This window comes from Macrotis lagotis, chromosome 5 (assembly GCF_037893015.1).
Source record: "Macrotis lagotis isolate mMagLag1 chromosome 5, bilby.v1.9.chrom.fasta, whole genome shotgun sequence".
In the NCBI taxonomy this organism is placed as follows: Eukaryota; Metazoa; Chordata; class Mammalia; order Peramelemorphia; family Peramelidae; genus Macrotis; species Macrotis lagotis.
This window is the reverse complement of record NC_133662.1, coordinates 246,023,432-246,043,251: the sequence shown is the minus strand read 5'-3', so window position 1 is coordinate 246,043,251 and position 19,820 is coordinate 246,023,432. Positions and strand designations below refer to the sequence as shown.

The 19,820-nt window shown below is 39.7% G+C and overlaps 1 protein-coding gene across 20 annotated transcripts in view; it reads left to right on the top strand.

Annotated features, from left to right (window-relative positions):
* Positions 1-19,820, top strand: part of NCOR1 (nuclear receptor corepressor 1) — a 225,359-nt gene that overhangs the window by 182,307 nt on the left and 23,232 nt on the right. For 14 of the 20 annotated variants that reach the window (XR_012468828.1, XM_074189259.1, XM_074189263.1 and 11 more), the window contains 14 exons: positions 1,243-1,407; positions 2,172-2,332; positions 4,070-4,190; positions 4,288-4,392; positions 4,753-4,853; positions 7,927-8,095; positions 9,930-10,070; positions 11,841-11,924; positions 12,631-12,887; positions 13,422-13,782; positions 15,669-15,902; positions 17,644-17,853; positions 18,535-18,684; positions 19,185-19,361. Coding sequence is in view for 19 of the 20 variants with exons in the window: in XM_074189259.1 (XP_074045360.1) it covers positions 1,243-1,407; positions 2,172-2,332; positions 4,070-4,190; positions 4,288-4,392; positions 4,753-4,853; positions 7,927-8,095; positions 9,930-10,070; positions 11,841-11,924; positions 12,631-12,887; positions 13,422-13,782; positions 15,669-15,902; positions 17,644-17,853; positions 18,535-18,684; positions 19,185-19,361 (2,436 nt within the window). In the remaining variant the exon portion in view is untranslated. The remainder of the gene's footprint in view (positions 1-1,242; positions 1,408-2,171; positions 2,333-4,069; positions 4,191-4,287; positions 4,393-4,752; positions 4,854-7,926; positions 8,096-9,929; positions 10,071-11,840; positions 11,925-12,630; positions 12,888-13,421; positions 13,783-15,668; positions 15,903-17,643; positions 17,854-18,534; positions 18,685-19,184; positions 19,362-19,820) is intronic. The other 6 variants (XM_074189270.1, XM_074189269.1, XM_074189268.1 and 3 more) reach the window with 3 other exon arrangements.

Here is a 19,820-nt window from a genome sequence, read left to right as displayed (position 1 = left end):
CCTAGTTCACCTACCCATGACTACTCTACCCCCAAGCTTTTTCTTTCCCTTTTCTTTTCCATTGTCGTTCAATTTAATCATCCAAAGCTAGGCACAGTCATCTGTGTCTTCGACTGGAATTTGTTAGGTGTAAATGTGACAGACATATTCTGATGACTTTTTAACCTGGACACATGTTAGGTGTAAATGTGACAGGCATATTCTGATGACTTTTTAACACTGGACACATGCTGAATTTTACAACTGTGTAAGAATATTCTTTGTTTCTTTAGAACAAAAAAAAAAGAAAGCCATGTAATTTTGTATCTTGGCCTTTTCCATAGTCAAATTAACTATTTCAAACTTAATGGGTTCCATCCTGAAAATAGAGAGGAAATAATGGTAAAGAAGTAAATTATGAGGAAAATTCTCTGTAGTTGAAATGCAATTTTCCACTGAAGTTTGTTTTTACTTAAAGTCTCTTAAAAACAGTTCTGTGAAAGGTGTAAGTGATGATAGGTGCTTGTGTAGGCTGACTGATACTAAACTTGCTATAGCTGAATTTTGCACTTAAACCTATTGAATATGCAAGTCCTGGAAGGAAATCTTAGTTGGCACACAATCTTTGCCAGCCTTCTGAACTTGAATTTGTAGCCTGTCATACCCTTTAAAACTTTTATATTTGGCTACATTTAAATATTCTGGTATCAATTAGTTCTAGCTTCTATTTTTAAAAGCCAGATGTTGATCTTGTTGGCTTAGCTCAGTTTGTAGCCAAGAGTTTATCTCTTTCTAAAATTATCTAATGATACACACTTAATTTAAATAATATAGAAGACCTGAGGAAACAGGTTGCCTTTGAGACAGTTGGAGCCTCCCGAGCCTGCAGACCCACCATCTGTGGTCTTTGGTGGTGCGGTGCTGGCTTTGGGACCGTCATCTCAGGTTCCCAATAGAATTGCCGCATTCACAAATCTTGTTGGTATGCTTCAGTTTCCTTAACCTTAATGAAGGAAAGACAGCATTTCTGGTTGGTTGTGAGGACTTTGTTCTTTAGATAATTTGGAGAGTTTTAGTTTTCCTGGTTTCCATCTTAGTGCGAATTTTTGTTGGGGAGGGCTGTTTGGAGGCTTTTAGACTCTTGCTGCCATGGTTCAGTTGTTGCTAGAATAGCTGGACTGCCCCTACTGGGTAATGTGGGCTAGGGCCTGAATTTTTTAATTTGAGGTCCTTCCCTCATTTTGGTAACTTTAACTTTCTTAGGAAAATCAGTCGCCTTTCTGCCTCATGCTGAGGTCAAACGTGCACTAGAACAGGAAGCGCAGATGCAAGCAAGGTCAGCCTCACCGCATAGGCTCTCTCCAAGAGAAGTCAGTAAAGCATCTCCACAGCCCGATAGGAGTGCTGCTCGCTATAGTGTCCCGCCAGGTAAATATTGCTCACGTGCCCAGTGGTTGCCAGCAATCTGCCTTTAGCTGGGAGCCATTTGGGATTTGGTAGAATCCACGCACTTTTACTCCTCCTTCATTCTATACTTCCAGAGCTGACACCTTTCCTGGCTCGGTGTCTGGTTGTGCGTTTGGTCTCCCCTGGCTGTCTTCATGATGGCCACACGTCTTTTCCTTGAGGCATTTGTGAATTTTATGAAATCCTAAGTTATACAGGAGGTTGTTGAGCGTTTTAGTGGGAAGCTAAAGTTATTGCCTGTTTTCTATATTAAGTAGGATATAATGAGGAGGTGGAAATAGTTGTGCCGAAGAGTAATTGAGGCTCTTTCCAAGAAGCACCCCTTTATTGTGACCTAGTTGTGAAGTCCAGAATAATGAGAGAGGCCTCTTGGAGAAAAACTAAACTAAATAAAGTTTGCTTCTGCTGCTCAGGGTCTGGAAAACACATGAGATGCTTAATCAACAAAAACAATCTAGATTATGTGTTTGGCCTATGAGGTTAAACATCGTCGTTGGAGACAAGGTAGTTATGCTTTACAGAATTACGAGTCCCACCAGTGACCTAAATTCTGAAGGGAAAACAAGAACTCATCAGAAAGAGATTCACTTAGGAAATAGGGAGCGTCATGCAGTCTTCCAGCCGCTAATCATATTTCGTTTTGGGACCAAGTCTTGTTGTGGTTAATACATTTTGGCAGACTAGGAAACTGATATTGTTTTCAAGATTTTCTTTTTCTTTAAAAGTCCTCCAGCCAGCTCCTCATCAAGTGATAACAAGTCTCCCCGACGCAGCGCGGCTGCCAACGACACGACCCACCAGGCCACCTCCTCCACTCATTCCATCTTCCAAAACCACCGTGCCAGCTGAAAAACCATCGTTCATTATGGGAGGGTCAATCTCACAGGTAAAAGTCTTTCTTGTTGGCCTAACTTTCCTACTGAACACCACGTTATTTTCAAAGGTTTTTAATCTTTGCTGTGCTAGTTAATTATACCTAATAAGTAGTAATCTCCCCAAGGACCTTACAGAAACACTATCTAGAAAGTGGTGTGTATCACATGTCCTAGAGAGAAGCATAGTGTTAGGAATGTCTAGATTCTGACTTAAAAATTTTTTTTCATTTAATAAGCATTTTTTTAACACCTGTTTTTTTAGCACAGTGCTACAGTGCAAAGTTTAAATGCAATAGTCCCTTAAAAATTTTATAACTTAGTGGAAGATTAAGATACAAATATAATACACAATGTTATAGTTTAAATGCATTTGAGTTATAAAATATGTAATGTGAAGTCTGGGGATAGGGAGGAAGGCTATAAATAATGGGCATCAGGAAAAGCTTCATGCTTTAAATGAAGATTAAGAATTCAGTCCAAAAAGGAGGTGGAAAGACAAAGGGAATAAGGGATGCAGAGGACCATTCATGGGCATCAAGAAGAGGTGAGAGCCTATGTTAACTGTTCCATGAAGGCAGGGAGACAGGAAGGCCCCTGACTGCTGAGGGGAAGTTCTCTAGGGCACACAGGCAAGGACAGTGGTGAAACTTCTGTTTTTTTTTCAGGGAGTAGTGGTCCAAGATCAGAAGGTGAGTGAGGGACTTAGTCCAAGTCCTTTTAAAGTGTGCCCAGCACTTAGCAAGGCTTCTCTGCCCTGATCCTCCTTTAGGCTTGGGAGGATCTTATCCAGAACCCTGCGCAGCAAGGAAGGTTTGAAGAGAAATTGGGATTTTTCTTGGTAGATTATTAGCAGCCAGCTGTGATTTTTAAGAACGAGTGACACGACCAGATCTATGTTTGATATTCTTGTAGTACATGAAAGGTGTATCAGTGGGAGAGCCTGGCTGTGGTAAAGGCTGTGAACTCTCCAGACTCTGTGCTAAGCTCTTTACAGTTATCTTCTTTGATCCTCACTTCAACTCTAGGGGTCAGGGTTATTATGATCCCCCATTTAACAGATGAGGAAACAGGCAAGGAGAGGTTAAGTGAATTGCCCAGGGTCAAACAACCAGTAAGTATCTGGGTACAGATTTGAACTCAAGTCTTTGTGATGTCAAGCTCAGCATTCTGTCCACTGCAACATCTAGCTGCCCCCATTAGGCAGTGATGCAAGCCTGTGATATCAGTGCCTTGTCCCTAGGGTTATGAGCAGGGGGAATAGAGAGGGGCTGAGGAGGAAGATAGGAAAGGGTCCCAGACAGAAGCCAAAGGCTGCCTCACACAAGCCTGAGGGAAAGGTGATGGCAGACAGAGGGACGTGGAGAGAAAACAGCAGGGAGAAAACCAGGTGGAGACCTCCTGTTTCTGCTTCCTAGCTTACATAAGCACCAGCTGATTGAGTTCATGTTTTTAGCCATTGTAATGGACACCAACATCTGTTGACTGAGTGCTGCCAGTCAATTTTCTAATCCCTGCTTTGGTCTAGATGGTCTCCACAGTCCCCATAATATTGATGGAGTCTTGTTTATAGAATCAGAAAATGAGTTCTTTTACAAAGTGGCTGCCCAAGTATGTGTGTTCACACTTGTTTCAAAAGAGAGAAGGCAATCATGACAGTTTCTCCTTCATAGATACTAGAGTTGTGGGGAACATAGCATCCTGGGTGCCCAATGGGAAACCAACTGCTCATTTGGTCTTTGTTCTTTCAGGGAACCCCTGGCACCTACTTGACCTCTCATTGCCAATCTTCCTATACCCCAGAGCCAGCAAAGCCTTCAGTTGGGTCTATATCTCTTGGATTGCCTCGGCAGCAGGAGCCAACCAAGTCTGGTAAGGAGCTGAGGTCACCCACGAGTTGCTCGCTGACAGGTGCACCTTGGACCCTGCTGCTGGACTCAGGGCCTCCTTGTTTTCTTGTTTTGACCAGCTGCCTCCATGCCCTACATCAAGCAGGAGGAATTCTCGCCCCGTGGTCAGACCTCCCAGCCCGAGGGCTTACTGGTCAGGGCCCAGCATGAAGGTGTTGTCAGAGGTAACACTGCCAGGGTCAGAATGGGTAGAGAATCTTAATTTTTCAGGAAGATGAGAGAAGTACTCCTAGGGAAGTGAATAAATGAAGTCATTCAGTGGTGATGTAAATCTTTCCATTTGTTAATCAGAAACAGTCTCTAATTCTGATATTATTTTAATCTTGGCTCTTTGGTATTTCTATATCCTTTTGTTATAAATGCATACTTATAATTGTTAAATTGTTAAAACTTATTAAATCCCTAAATTGTTAATCATTGTAATGTTCTTCACTTCCCATAATTTTGATAGTTTAGGGGTTATCAGGATTGAATGATTTTTATCTGAAAAGATATAATTTTGCATTGATTTCATTTTGATGCAGGTACTACAGCAGCAATTCAAGAAGGTAGTATCACTCGAGGAACCCCAGCTAGCAAAGTTCCTGTTGAAAGCATCCCTTCCCTTCGGGGTTCCATTACTCAGGTAATTTTACCAATTTCTAATTTTCTGAAAGCTCTAGCTTGTTGAGGACCCAAAGCTTTGTTTCAAAATAGAATTACTATAGCCAACTCATTCATTTGGCTTTACAAAAAAGATGAGCACAATCTGTCATCTCTTGTCTGATGGCAGTCACCATCAACAATTTCATTGTATTGCACTTTCAGCTAAAAGGTAGGAGGCTTGTGGCTCATTTCTACAGAAGTATCACCACTTCGTAGATGGGCAACAATCCAAGTGTAATATAATTCTACAAACAGTATTCCCCCCTACTCCCTTTTGTGAAATGCACTGTGTTAGGAGAATATCAAGGAGAATATCATATGTAAAGAGACATGTTTGGAAGGAAATTCTGTGTGTTGCAGCTGAGGAAAGGACTTCTTTCATACCTGGGTGCTCTTGTGATAAGCCCAGAGGCTGGAGGCAGTGTGTTGCGTCCTTAGACTACCTGCCAGGCCATTTGGACTTGAATAAAGTGGGCATTAAAGGTATTGGGGGGGGTAGGAGTTAAAAGATGGATGGAAGCCAGATTGTGGAGGGCTAAACAAAAATATTCAACAATAAATAGTCACTGGAGATGTTTGCATATGAGGGTGCCATGGTCAGGTGTATGGTTTGTAAAGATACCTGTTGACAGCTTGGAAAAGGATATATGGGCAAGGGGAGAAATTGGAGGTGAGAGGTCAGTTGAAAACCTTGTCTGGTCTCCAGGTGAGAGGTAATGAGGACTGGAACTAGAGCAAGAGTCATTGTAGGATAGAAGGGGACCAGTTAATGTGAGCCCTCTTGTGCATGCCCCAGAGAGTTATAAGATTTGACCCCTGATTCAAATTGGGATTCCAGGAAGAAGAAAGCACCAGTAATACCGCCTAGATACACAGTGTTGGCAAGAGAAGTGCATTTTCTTTCTTTCTTTTTTTGAAAACTGACAAGCACTTTGCTAATAAATACAAAGGCACAATAATGTCCTTGTTCTCAAAGAACTCAAAATCTAATTAAGGAGGATAACATGCAAACAAACAACTACATATAAAAAAGATAAATACAAGATAAATTCAATGTGTCACCTAAGACATAAACATGAAAGAAGACTGGGAAAGAAATTCTTGAGGAAGGTAGGGTTTTAGGTGAAATTTGAAGAAAGTCAGGAGGCAAGGAGAGCATTTCATGCATGGGATAGTCAGTGAAAATGGCCAGAGTTGAAAGATATTTATGAGAAGTGCACTTTCTAAATAGCCTCCCCATCAGTTTCCATTATGGGATTGAGATAGAAATCATTAAAGTCATCTATATGTACATATATAGAAGTAGAATGGGGAGGGTGGAGAAAGGGAGACATTATCTTGCTTTGTTTTGTCTTTTTGGTGAAGGAATATGGCCTTAATGCTTTTTAGGCAAATTTTTTAGGGGTGCTAAGAATTTGATCAGAAAGACAAGTTTATAAATTGTTTTGTCAATTATATATAAATTAATTTAACTTAAAAAAATTCTAAAGTTGTATTCTAAACACTAGAATTCAGGCCATTTTTGTGTCTCAGTGGGCCAAACTACAGCTGATCATTACAAGAGGTCTTTTCTGTTTTTTTTTTTTAACAGTGTTAGTTTGATTTGAAGATTTTAAATGAAAGCTTCAGACCTGATACAGCTAAATTCTGTTTTGGAAAATTTGAGAAACAGTTTATACAGCCTGACTTTGGAGGGCTTTTACTTGTGGCTGTTGAACTGCCAAAGACCACTGTGTTCTTAGTTATTCTTAGCTAAGGACTGGGTTTTTACATGATCTTCATTGTTATGATTTAGAAAATAAGGATCAAACTCCTAGCTCTCTTTGTTTCATCCTCATCTTCCAAATCCTGTTTGTCTCAAAAATTTTTAGACATACTTTACTTCCCTGATATACAGCAACCAAAAAAGGAAAAATGCCCATTTTCCCTTTATAACTTAGTACTAACAAACACTAATGAAAAGCCAGTAAATAGAATTGGATGGGCTCATGTTCTCATTTCCCAATCGCATCCTCAGCTTAGCCAATTGAATGTAGGGAAGCTCTGGGAGGCAAGCCAACTTTATTCAAGACTGTGCAGAATTCTCCTCTCAGTAGTACTCTGGAAGAATTTCTGATCTTTACTGGTAAGGAAAATTTCCAAACTGGATTGAAGCTCGAAGGACTGAACCCCAAACATTAATACCCATAATAAGCATGTGATATTAAAATACCTGTTGAATTCATTCTTCTTTGCAATAAAAAAAGGTACATGTTATTCAAAGATTACAAGGCATTTTGCTTGTTGATCAAAGTTATGCAGGAACCAGCATAAATTGTTGAGTATCATAAGTACCTATTCATTCCACAAACACTCCTTGAACCCTTGCCAAATCCAAGGAATGATGGGAAATAAAATGAAAAAGAAGATGGTGTTCCTTACCCTGACTCAAGGAGTTTGCAAACTAACAGGTGTGATAGTGGAATTAAGGATTTTAAATTTCATTAGAAACTTTACTCAAAAATTTATCTGCCTATACAAAGATTATTCTTTTTAGGGCCCAAGAGCATTAGTACTGATTTAAATGTAACACAAATATGCATCCCACTTTTTAAGCATATCCTTTCTCTTTTCTGTAGTTATATTTCCTTCTTTTGAGAATAGGGTTTAGGATTGCCACCACTTCTGTCTTTAGGGATCAGAATAAGAACAGGGTCTGGATCTGATGAAGCCTTTGACTTTAGGGGCTCCTGGGAGAAGATATTCTCTATCCCAGCGAGTCTAGTATCTTCTCTGCAGCCCCTGACCAGAGAGCTGCCCAGAGCTCTTGGGACCGAAGTGATTTGTCCAGTCATTCAGAGATAGGATTTAAATCCAGCACTTCCTGACTCTAGGACCCTGTACTGCTGCAGGCTGCTTCTCAATTGTTAATCCATAAAATATTAAGTTACAGTACATTAAAGTTTGTTCTGTCATTTATAGACTCAATCTCAAAGTTGTCTACTTGGAAAGTAATTGCTGCTCCCCCCCCCCCCCCCCCCCCGTTTTTTTTTTTTTTTTTCTAAATTGGTCAGGGTACTCCAGCTCTATCCCAGCCTGGCATGCAGGGAGAATCAGTGGTGAAGGGAGCAATTACGAGACTCTCCATGGAAGACAGTAGCCCAGAAAAAAGCCGTGAGGAAGCTGTATCCAAAGGCCATGTAATTTATGAAGGAAAAAGTGGACACATCCTATCATATGATAGTAAGTATGAAAGATGAGCTGTGTGGACTTTCAGTCCCATTACAGCCTCTCAGGAGAGGAAGAGTCCTCAGAAACCATTGAAACAGAATCATCTGTATAGCATCCCTGAGAAAGGGACCTCATTCCTCCCTTTTTTTGTGTTAGTCTTTCGGATGCCTGAAAACACTCTCATGTCCCCTCGTGAGTCTTCCATTTCCTATGCCTGACCATTCTTACAGCATGATTGGGACTTTCTGTGTGTTCGCTGTTAGATCCTCTAATTTTCCAGTGACCTTGTTATATCGCACAGTATGCAAAATAGCAACCACCATCATAACATGAGCTAACAGGTGTGTGGTGCTTACTGTAGCTTATCCGATTGATTTTGTTCACACACCAACTCTTTGTGGTAGTTGCTCTTGTTATCCTCTTTCAGCAGAGGAGGAAACAGGCTGAAGAAGTTGAATTATTTACCCACAGTCACGTTCCCTAGTAAATATCTGAAGTCAGGATTTGAACTTGGGTCATCCTAAATTGCCAGCATCTCGACTTGTAAAGCTTTCACCAATGTTTGAAACATGTCTTTTATCCCTATTAAACTTTTAGATTCTGCTTAGTAGTCTAGCCTGTTAGGGATTTTTTTTTTTTTTTTTTTTTTTTTTTTTTTAGGTTTTTGCAAGGCAAATGGGGTTAAGTGGCTTGCCCAAGGCCACACAGCTAGGTCATTATTAAGTGTCTGAGACCGGATTTGAACCCAGGTACTCCTGACGCCAAGGCCGGTGCTTTATCCACTACGCCACCTAACCACCCCTAGAATTTCTGCTTTCTTATCCCATCATCCAACATCCTCTCAGCTTTGTGTCATTTACTGGTTTGACAGTCATGTTGGCTCTGTGTTAAAATCGACAGTCAAGGGCCAAGCACTGAGGCCTGGTAAACTCAAAACCTCCTTCCATGTTGAAATCAGATCATGCTTATAGCCAAACTTGGCAATATTGTACTTTTGCATTCATACTCCATTGCCTCCCTTTCTTCTGTCTTTTGTACTTGTGATAGGACAATCTCTGGGACATCCACTCAGGCCCCTATCTTTAGAATTTCTTTCCTGAAGGTTGCCTCTTTCCTGGGGCTGACTTACCCTCTTTAAAGGAGATGTTTATCTCTTCCTTCTCTCCTTCCCTGCCATGTCACATTTTCTTATTGCTCTGTCTCCTGGACCATGTTTACATTTGCCTGAGCTCTTGTTCTCTTCCCATCTTTTTTTCCATTTCCTCATTGAAATCCTCTGGATTTTATTTAGAAGATATAATTGCCTTAATGAAAAGATTTCTTTTTTTATTCCGAAGCATGAAATTTTGCCTGCTCTCCAATTTTAAATGCCTTGAATAAGAAGTATTTTTAAAGCTTAACTTTAAATTGTTTTTATAAAACTAACAAAAGCAAATGTTTTCTTAAAATTATCTGTAAATTTCCATTTTCCTATAGGAAAGCACAGTAAAGTAGGAATATCATTTTGGAAAACCCTAGTAAAAATTTAATTCTGGTTGTCTTCCTGGAATGTAAAGTTGAAAATTCTGAAGTGTTTAAGTATCTCCAGTAAAGCCAATGTATAGATTTAAGCTTTTTGGTTTGGTGAAAAGAATTTCACTTGGTTGTATTTTTCGTTTATATTTGGAGAAATGTTAGGGGCCATTCAGTACAAGAATGTTTTGTGATCAGTTGTTTTCTTCACATTTAAAATCTTTTGGAAATGTGAATTGTTCCTCTGGTCTATATTGTATAGTTCACTGTGGGGTTTAGAGTCTCTGTGTTCTGATTGAAACTTTGCCTAATGGTCAAGTCTGACATCCTACAGATATTAAGAATGCACGTGAGGGAACCAGGAGTCCAAGGGCTGCTCATGAAATCAGTTTAAAGAGAAGTTATGATTCTATGGAGGGAAACATCAAACAAGGGATGTCATTGAGAGAGTCTCCTGTGTCAGCCCCACTGGAAGGTAAGGTGCATTTCACTCCTATTACAGTTCAATGAAGAGATCAAGGTCTATGCCAAACAGCAAACAAAAAGGGACAAGTGATTGTAAGGAAATTTTAGAAGAAAATGTATGGAAAGGTCACTATTCAAAATTAGTTTGTAAGACTTTCCTAGGGGTGGACTGCATTATGAAGAAATTCAATTTCAGCACCGGTGAAGTGGACAGGGCACTATGCAAAGTGCTGAGAATATTAGGACCAAGATGAAAAGAAAAGTACTCTTGCTCTCCAGACCCTGAGAAGGTGGGCTGAGCCTTAAAGAAATGGGGACATGGTAGAGAAGTGAGATTTAAAAGCATTGCTGTCACAGGATCAACTCCTGGAGTCCTGAGAAGCTAGAAGGAAGGGGAGTTGAGGAGGAGAGGGCCAAAGAATCTGCCAGGAGACAAGAAAAGTTTTTGAGCAGTGCTATCAAACTGGACCCATGAGGAAGCCTCCAAACATGGTCCTTCCAGGGTTCCAAAACTGAGGGCTCCATTCTCCTCAGTATTGTAGCAATAGCACAAACTAAGTTCTGGGACATGGTACTTGGTTTCAGTGATGCTGCCTTCCCTTCTTAGCAAGAGCCACTGAGGACAGTGACAGGCAGCTCTAGGAGACATACTAGCTTTCGTGACCTGTCCCAAGAGAACCCCCTTCACTGGTAGAACTATACAAAGCAAGATAATTAAGGGGAAGGGACTCTGTTCAGGGAACTGTCAGAGATGTAGAGGACCTTTGAGGTCATAATCAGTTCAATACTTATAATTTACTCTTTGAGAAATAGCAACTTTTCAAGGGTCCCACTGAAGATGTTGGCCCCAGGATAAGTCCCCTGCCTCAGGGCTTCTAGATCTAGCCATTGTTTCTCTGTACTCAGTGAGTCTGATTTCCTTGTAATACATAGTGCCAGAGTTGAAATCTCTTAAGATTTATTTTGTAGTTGATTGTAGCCAATCATCAAGCATTTATTAAGTGCCCATATTGTGCCATGTGTTCTGCTAGGCTGGGATAGAAACATCAACAAGGAACTTCACTTCTAGTGGAAAGGTAGCAAGTACAGAGAGAGTTAATGAAAAGAGAACAGAAGGAAAGCAGCCAAACCCATAAGGGAATTTGGGAGTGGGAGGGAGAGCCAGAAGCCAAATAAAGTTCTTTGACATAGAAGGAGGGAAGGATTGTGTTCTGGATTTGGGAGATGGCCAGCCCAAGAGATGGGAAATGCCACAAATGAAGAAAAGAGAGAGGACCATTTTGTCTGGATTGCAAGTTAGGTCAAGGAGACTTGGAAGGATAGACTTGTGCACATTCTGTGGAAAGCATTCAGATATAAATGGATGAATTTATATTTTGTGTTAGAGAGGAACAGGGAGCTACCTGAGTTGTTTGAATAGGGGAGTGATATGGGCAGGTCTGCACTTAAGAAAAATCACTGACAGCTGTTTGGAGGATCAGCTTTGGTAGCAGTTGTGAGGATTGATGAGGGTCTGAGCCACTTGGGAGCTATGGGATTAGAGAGGAGACAGACAGGTGCATGAGACATTGTGAAGATAAAAATTACAAGATGATTGGCTGTGTGGAGTCAAGAAGAATGTAGAGTTGAGGGAATACTAAATTTATAAACCTGAGAGCATAGGAGGATGAAAGGACTTTGGATAGAATTTGGGAAGTTTGGAAGGGGTGGGTTTGAGGGGAAAGACAATTGTTTCTTAGGATTGTTTTATATTTATTCTCATGTGCTTTTTTTTTTTAAGGGTTGATATGCCGTGCGTTGCCCAGGGGGAGCCCTCATTCTGATCTTAAAGAGAGAACAGTACTATCTGGTTCTATAATGCAAGGTAAATTAGAAATTTTCTTAACTGTGGATTCGATTTCCTTTTTCTAACAAAAACAGTTCAGTTTATATTTAGGGTATGAAACCTATTCCCTGGGGTTAGTTTGCTATTAGATTCTTATAATGTTGAAGTTCTTCCTGATTTTTTTAAAAAGATAGACTTATTTAAAAATGGGGGCAGCTGGGTGGCGCTGTGGTTAGAGCACTGATCCTGGAGTCAAGAGGACCTGAGTTCAAATGTGACCTCAGACACTTAATAATTACCTATCTGTGTGACCTTGGGCAAGTCACTTAACTCCATTGCTTAGCAAAATAAATTAAAAAAAAGGAAAATGTATAGATGCCCATTCTTACATATTTATAAACATTTTCCTTAACTACTTTTTGGTAATCATTATACATGTGAAAATATGAATCTAAAAATTTTAGATCTGAAAAAAGTACCTTCACAATAATCCTATCTATCGCTTATTTTACATGGAGATTTGGAGAGTTTGTGACTTTCCTATGATAACCCATCTCATTAATGATGGAACTTTTACTGGAATTGCTATCTCTTGTCTGTCAGTGAGATACTGATTTTAGTCTGTTTTTCCTTTCTCATTCATAGTGCTAAGGAATTCTTGAGTACCTACTCTGTGCAGTGACATGAAGGTGTTAGGTCTTGTTCAAATGGCATTAACTAAACATTTACTCCTTTTCTTTGGAAGGCACCCCAAGAGCCACAACGGAAAGCTTTGAAGAAGGCCTGAAATATCCTAAACAGATTAAAAGAGAGAGTCCTCCCATCCGGGCATTTGAAGGAGCCATTTCCAAAGGAAAACCATATGATGGAGTCACCACTATCAAAGAAATGGGACGTTCAATTCATGAAATTCCAAGGCAAGATCTTGTAAGTCAGGAAAACCGGAAAACTCCAGAAGTGATCCAGAGTACAAGGCCCATAATGGAAGGTTCCATTTCTCAGGTAAATTCTGTTTTAGAGAGAAGGCCTGACTTTAAGTCAAAAAACTGTTTGTTTTACTTCTGGAAGAAACCTTGAGAGATCATCTCATTCATCCTCTGCCTTTTGAATTAACTTAGCCCTATAGGGATTCAGGGACTTGCCCCAGTAGCAACTGCCACAGTCAGGATCTTTGGAATCCAGACTCTTGGACTTTAAATCCAGCCCTCTTTCTGCACCCTGCCACGATGTTTCTTTGTTCACAGAATTCTATAAAAGCTTAGAAAATAAGACACAGTACCCATAACAAGTCTTCATGACATTGATGGCGAAGGGGCTGGGGGTGGGGTAGTAGTATGGAATATAGCTATAGAAGCTATCATCATTCTAAGAATTATTTATCTTGTTCATAGCATGTAGTATTTTTGATTCATAACAAAATCTAGTTAGGTGGTTCAAGACAAATGCTTGAAACGGGGAGTAAACAGTTTTATTTTAAAATTAAGTTTTTTTCTTATCTTGGGGAAATATTCATAGTTCTTATTTTTCTTTTTTTAGGGCACACCCATAAAGTATGAAAGCAGTTCTAGTCAATCTGCCATTAAACATAATGTCAAGTCCCTAATCACAGGCCCTAGTAAGCTCCCTCGTGGATTGTCTCAGTTGGAAATGGTTCCAGAGAACATCAAGGTGGTTGAACGGGGAAAATATGAAGATGGAAAAGCAGGAGAACCAATCCGTTCTCGGCATACCTCAGTTGTTAGCTCTGGTCCCTCTGTTCTGAGGTCAACCCTTCATGAACCTCCCAAAGCACAACTAAGTCCTGGGATCTATGATGACACCAGTGCAAGGAGGACACCTGTGAATTACCAGAGTACCATGTCCAGAGGGTCCCCCATGATGAACAGAACTTCTGATGGTATAGTTTTTTTTGCAGCCTTGCATCATTTTTCAAGTTGGAATGTTTAAATTAAAATGAGACCAAAATGAAGGTGAAAATTCCATTTCTTTCTGAATCGTCAGACATTAATTGCTTTCTTGGGTGCCAGATAGAAGCAAAAATAAGGAGTCTGAGTTCTATTAGGGGAAGTAGCTTGTTTTGGGTTCCATTTATTTCTTTGGGTAATTATCCCTTTTCTCAATACAATTTGAATGTTTGCCTTAATGATTAAAATGATATAAATCAAACTCCATTCTCTTTAGTCTGCCTTATCCACTGCCTTATTAGTGCATTTGTTAATACTTTACAAGAAGAATTCAGGTTAGTCAAGATCACTCACATTTGCTGGATGAATTTCCTCTGATTTCTAACAGATGAAAGGCTGAAGAAAAGTTTCTGCATCTCAGTGCTAGGGAGCTTTTTCTACCTTTGAGCAGAACTACTCTGAAATGAGATTAGCCCATAGCCTGCTTCTCTCCAGTTCTGCTACAGAGGGTCACAGGCTGCCACTGAGATGACCCAGGGTCTTTAGGAGTACTCAACTCTTCCTAGATGTAGAAGAGCCAAGCTCTGAACTTCTCCAAGGAATTTTTTTGATATTAACTAATGACTATATTGTGCAGTGAGACCAAGAGAACCTGTGCTGTTGACATCATTGGTCTTGAATTCAGTGGGTCAGTCATCAGAACTCATTTAGGTCTAGGACTGAAGTTTTGGAAATTAGCAGCTTCTTTGAAAGAGGAACACAGGATAGCATAGTAATACTTAACAAAAGGTTAAAGCCCATGTGAATATGTACAGTATAAAGTAAATGGTGACAAACAATAACACATTGTTAGAGGTGGCTTAGGGATGGCATGATCAGTCCTGATCCTTTGGTGCTGACTAGCTCAGCCCAGGGCTTTTTTTCTCTTTCTTCCAAAAGGACCTAAATTCTTAAATCCATTGTCCCTGGGTGATTGATTATTCCTGATAATTTTTTTTTTTTTTTGGTGTTTGCAAGGCAGTGGGGTTAAGTGACTTGTCCAAAGTCACACAAGCAAGGTAATTATTATGTATCCAGGGCCATGTTTGAACTCAGGTCCACCTGACTTTGAAGGCCAGTACTCTATCCACTGTGCCATCTAGCTGCCCCCATTATTCATTTTACCGTGATTTTATCTGTATAACTTAGTAGGGAATAATTTTAAGTGTGACTTCCTCTGAACCTCACATTGCCCTAAGGATGAACCTCACTTTTCAGGTTGGTTTTAAAGGCAGTGAGACTTTGATTTCAAAATCAGTCATTGATAAGACCTAATATGTGCTAGACATTGTGCTGAGTATGGGGGATACAAAAAAAATATCAAATGCGGGGGGGGGCAGGGCCCTTTTTTGAGAATCTCCAGTGTTAGCTGGTTCAATGTCATTCAAATCTTGAGCATCTCTATAACAGTCAGTCTTGTATTCATGCCCCTCCATGGAATCAAGCAGGAGTTCACCATATTCCTAGCCTTTGGTGAACTTGCATAACGAGATAATTTTTTTCCTATGTCCACACAGATTGAATAGAAAGTGATTCTTATAGGGGCGGCTAGGTGGCGTAGTGGATAAAGCACCGGCCTTGGAGTCAGGAGTACCTGGATTTAAATCCGGTCTCAGACACTTAATAATTACCTAGCTGTGTGGCCTTGGGCAAGCCACTTAACCCCATTTGCCTTGCAAAAAAACCTAAAAAAAAAAGGAAAAGAAAGTGATTCTTATAGATAGGATTTTCATTTTTAAGATGATAAAATGTATGTGTTCGCATGCATCCTTGATAAATGGATCAATTCTTTAAATGCAAGTTAAGTCATCTGTCTTAATGGTTGGTGCTACTTTTTCAGCTGCTGTTTCCTCTGGGAAGTCCACAAATCATGAAAGGAAATCTACACTGACTCCCACCCAAAGAGAAAGTGTACCTTTACCATCTAAGTCTCCAGTGCCAGGGGTGGACCCTGTAGTCACTCACAGCCCCTTTGAACCCCACCACAGAGGTGGTGCACCAGGGGAAGTCTACAGAAGCCATCTTCCTGCACACCTGGATCCTGCAATGTCATTTCACAGGGCACTGGACCCTGGTGAGTGTTGTTTTTGGCAATAGTGTGACTTAATGATTTAATTATTTAAAAGAAGAGAGTATACATTTATCAGGTGAGAGACCCTTTCCCTCTCTTCTTACTCTGCCATCCATTCCTTAAGAATTCAAAGCCTACAACAGTCCTATGCTACATGGGGAGCCTATTATTATCACTGTTCATAGAGACAATTTCCATGGCAACTGACATTTATAGCATACATTATTGGAGATCTTTCCAAGGATAATTATTCTCTTAGATATTTTAGTGAAGCACAAGTACCATTAAATACCATTTCATCCCCTACCTCCAGCTTTTTAATTTTGTCTCTTGGTATTACTCAGCCTAGAGCGAACTGACTCAGATGTACATTCTCTCCACTGGCTCATAGCATCTGAAAATAACACATTTTCCAGAACAGCCAAAGAGCCAAAGACTTCCTAGGCTACAGACATTCATTGGCTTTTGCCTGCATTGCTTTCCTGTCTGGAATGCCCTCTTTTTCCTAATACTAGATCCCTGGGGTACAAAGATAAAAACAAAATCATTCCTTTCCTGTAGGAGCATATATTCTATTAAAGGGAAATAAACAAATGCAAAATAAAGGCAGTCTAAATACAAAGTAATTTGGAAGGGGCACACAGCCCCCATGAGAGAATTTTGCAGCAGGGGTTAATTGAACTAATTTGTTTTCATTATTTTCTTTGATTTGATTTTGCATTCTTGCTATTATTTAGTAGTGATAAAACTGAGCAGACTAAATTAAAGCTAAAAACTGCAGAAAGCAATCACTGGCATTTTGAAATGATCTAAAATGATCTCCCAAGTGCTTTTAAAAATGATTTGAAAGCTGTTTTCTTACTGTCAATATTTTAAGGCTTTTTAGGAAGCCAATTTTTTCAGTCATCCAATGGATCATCTAGTTTCCTAAAGTTCCTTAGAACTCAATAAGTACCCTTAGAAAAAAAGAAAAAGAAAAAAGAAAAATAAATTCTTTAGGATTAGAATAACTTCCATTTTTCTTCCCCCAAAACGAGCATCTTTGAGCTGTTATTTTTTGTTTTGTTTTTTTAGAGCAAATTAGGTCATAAGTTATGTCTTAGACAAAAATGGCTTAGTCTGCACTTATATGCACATAATGACATATGTGTATGCATATTTCTTTTTTTCACGTTTAGTCCATTTGCTTTTGTCTGGTAGTTGATCAGCACAGATCAGATCCATTTCTCCCTTCCATCTAGGAGTCACCAAGCCTATGCTTTACACCCGTGTGATTCATGATTAAGTGCTTATCATTCAGTTAGCCTTTTTTGCCCCAAGAAAAATAAAGTTGACTATTTATAGTATAGACTGAAAAAATTACTAATGGTATTCTGATCCAATGTTCTTTTGAACCTATTGGGATAGCATTAAATCTCTTCAAAAAAAAAATTATTGGTGTAGGTGGTTCTTGGGTAGAACACTATAATTACACCATTTAGAAGTATTTGGAAATGAAAACTCCTGGAGAATTCTCATAGATATTATTAGAAGTACTGGAAGTTGAGTAATTTTAACTTTTCCCTTTCCTTTCCCCTTGAATACACTAGGAATAACTAAATGATAGCTGGTGAGCAATGCTGCCTGTGCATCTTAATCTTCAAAGAATATGACATTAACTTTTGGACTTCTTATGAATGTTTGATTGCCTCCTCCAGCAGCTGAACCTCCTGTCTCTGTCTGTTTGTTTGTCTCTCTCCTATAGCAGCTGCTGCATACCTGTTCCAGAGGCAACTTTCCCCAACACCAGGTTACCCAAGTCAATATCAACTTTATGCGATGGAAAACACGAGGCAGACAATTCTAAATGATTATATTACCTCACAACAGATGCAAGTTAACTTGCGCCCTGATGTAGCCAGAGGACTCTCTCCCAGAGAACAACAATTAGGTCTCTCATATCCTGCAACTAGAGGTATGTCTTCTCTGATTTCTCTTATGTGCATTAGGGTAGACTTGGATATGTTTCTGCCAAGGCCACCATCTCATTTAGCTTTGGAAGGTCTCCCAGCCCATGATATCCATGAGCTGCCCAGAGCAGGTTAGTTTGTGCACAATAATGTCATTCAGATGTCTGTATAATACCCAGAGGTTTGCAGAGTCCATTATTCAAAAGCCGAGGAAGTTCTGAGATGATGGATGATGTGCCATGAACCTACAGTTAGTGAGGTAACTCTATAGCATTTTACCTCTCCTAGGCTTCATTCAGTGGGCACAAACTAAATGAAGGAGCTCCAGGAGTGACTTTCAAAATATATGGCAAGATTTTTAGAGCCAAGCTTCTACCTGCATCATTATTGGGCTTCTAGAATTGTAGGTTCCTAATGGGTGCCAGAATTTTTAAGAATTTCTTGTTATATTAGTGAATGAGTTGGAAAATTAATGGAATCTGCACAATTGGCATTTCTGTGTTTACACATGTCAACCAAGAGACAGAGTGGATAGAGAACTGTCCAAGAGACAGAGTGGATAGAGAACTGTCCTTGCCAGCAGCAAGTTGTTGAACTAGGAAATATCAGAAGACCAGGCTCCTACTGTATGACTTGGGAAAACAAGGACTAAAATCCTCATTTTAGTTTATTAATCTTTGTGACAGGAATCATTGACTTGACCAATATGCCTCCCACTATCTTGGTACCTCATCCTGGGGGTACAAGCACTCCTCCAATGGAGAGAATCACTTACATACCAGGTACCCAGCTGACCTTCCCTCCCAGATCTTACAATCCTGCTTCAATGTCTCCAGGTAAGAATCCTTGCTCTGTTTCGCCTTGATTAGAAGCATTGCCTGGTGGTTTTCCTCTAATGTCCTCATGAGCATAAATTTAGAATTAGAAGAAATCCTAGCATGCCTCTAATTCAACCTCCTCATTTTAGATAGGAAGAAATTGAGGCCTAGATGGGGATCAAGTGGCATCCCAGGTCATCCTAGTACAAAGTATCAGTTAGGATTCAGGTCCTCTTCCTCCAGAGCCTTCCCTCTTAGCATCATACTGTTCTGATTGCTGTGGTGGTACTTTCATTGGTTTTTGGTTAGCAGTAACGTTCATATGTCTTAGTTGGTAGTGGATTTGTTTCTTGGAGAAATATTTATTGTAAAATCATTGTATTCATTAAGATTTTAATCTGAATCTCTTTAATGATAGAACAGGCATGACTTTCAAGTCTCAACCTTTTTTGTGAAAATTATACTTATTGATGTTTCTCATGGGGATGTGAAAGTCTATGGATTTGTGTATTTTACAGGTCACCCTTCACACCTGGCTGCATCTGCTGCTGTAAATGTTGAAAGGGAACGTGAGCAGCGGGAAAGGGAGAGAGAGAAGGAGCGTGAGCGGGAAAGAGAGAGGGAAAGAGAGAGGGAGCGGGAACGGGAAAGAGAGCGGATTGCTGCTGTTTCTTCAGACTTATACCTTCGTCCAGGTAAGAAATGGAAGGGGAAATGGTCATTTTCTTATTGTTCATTGCAGAGGCCAATTTATTTTTGCTGGTATTTTATGACAAGTTTGCCAAGGTGAATTTGGGAAGTCTAACACCATTTGTAGTACTGGCCAGTTTTTTTTTTTTTTAGGCTAACAACTATCTAAAAGTTGAGTTAAACCCAAAGGACATTAGACTTGGAAATGATCTTAGAAATTATGAATCTAGTTCTTTCATTTCTTAGAGCAGAGATTCTTTTTTTTTTTTAGAAAGATTTTATTTATTTTGAGTTTTACAAATTTTCCCCCATTCTTGCTTCCCTCCCCTCACCCCCCACAAAAGGCATTCTGTTAAGTCTTTACTTTACTTTGGCTCCATGTTATACATTGATATCAGTTGAATGTGATGACAGAGAAATCATATCCTTAAGGAAGAAAAATAAAGAATGAGATAGTAAAATTA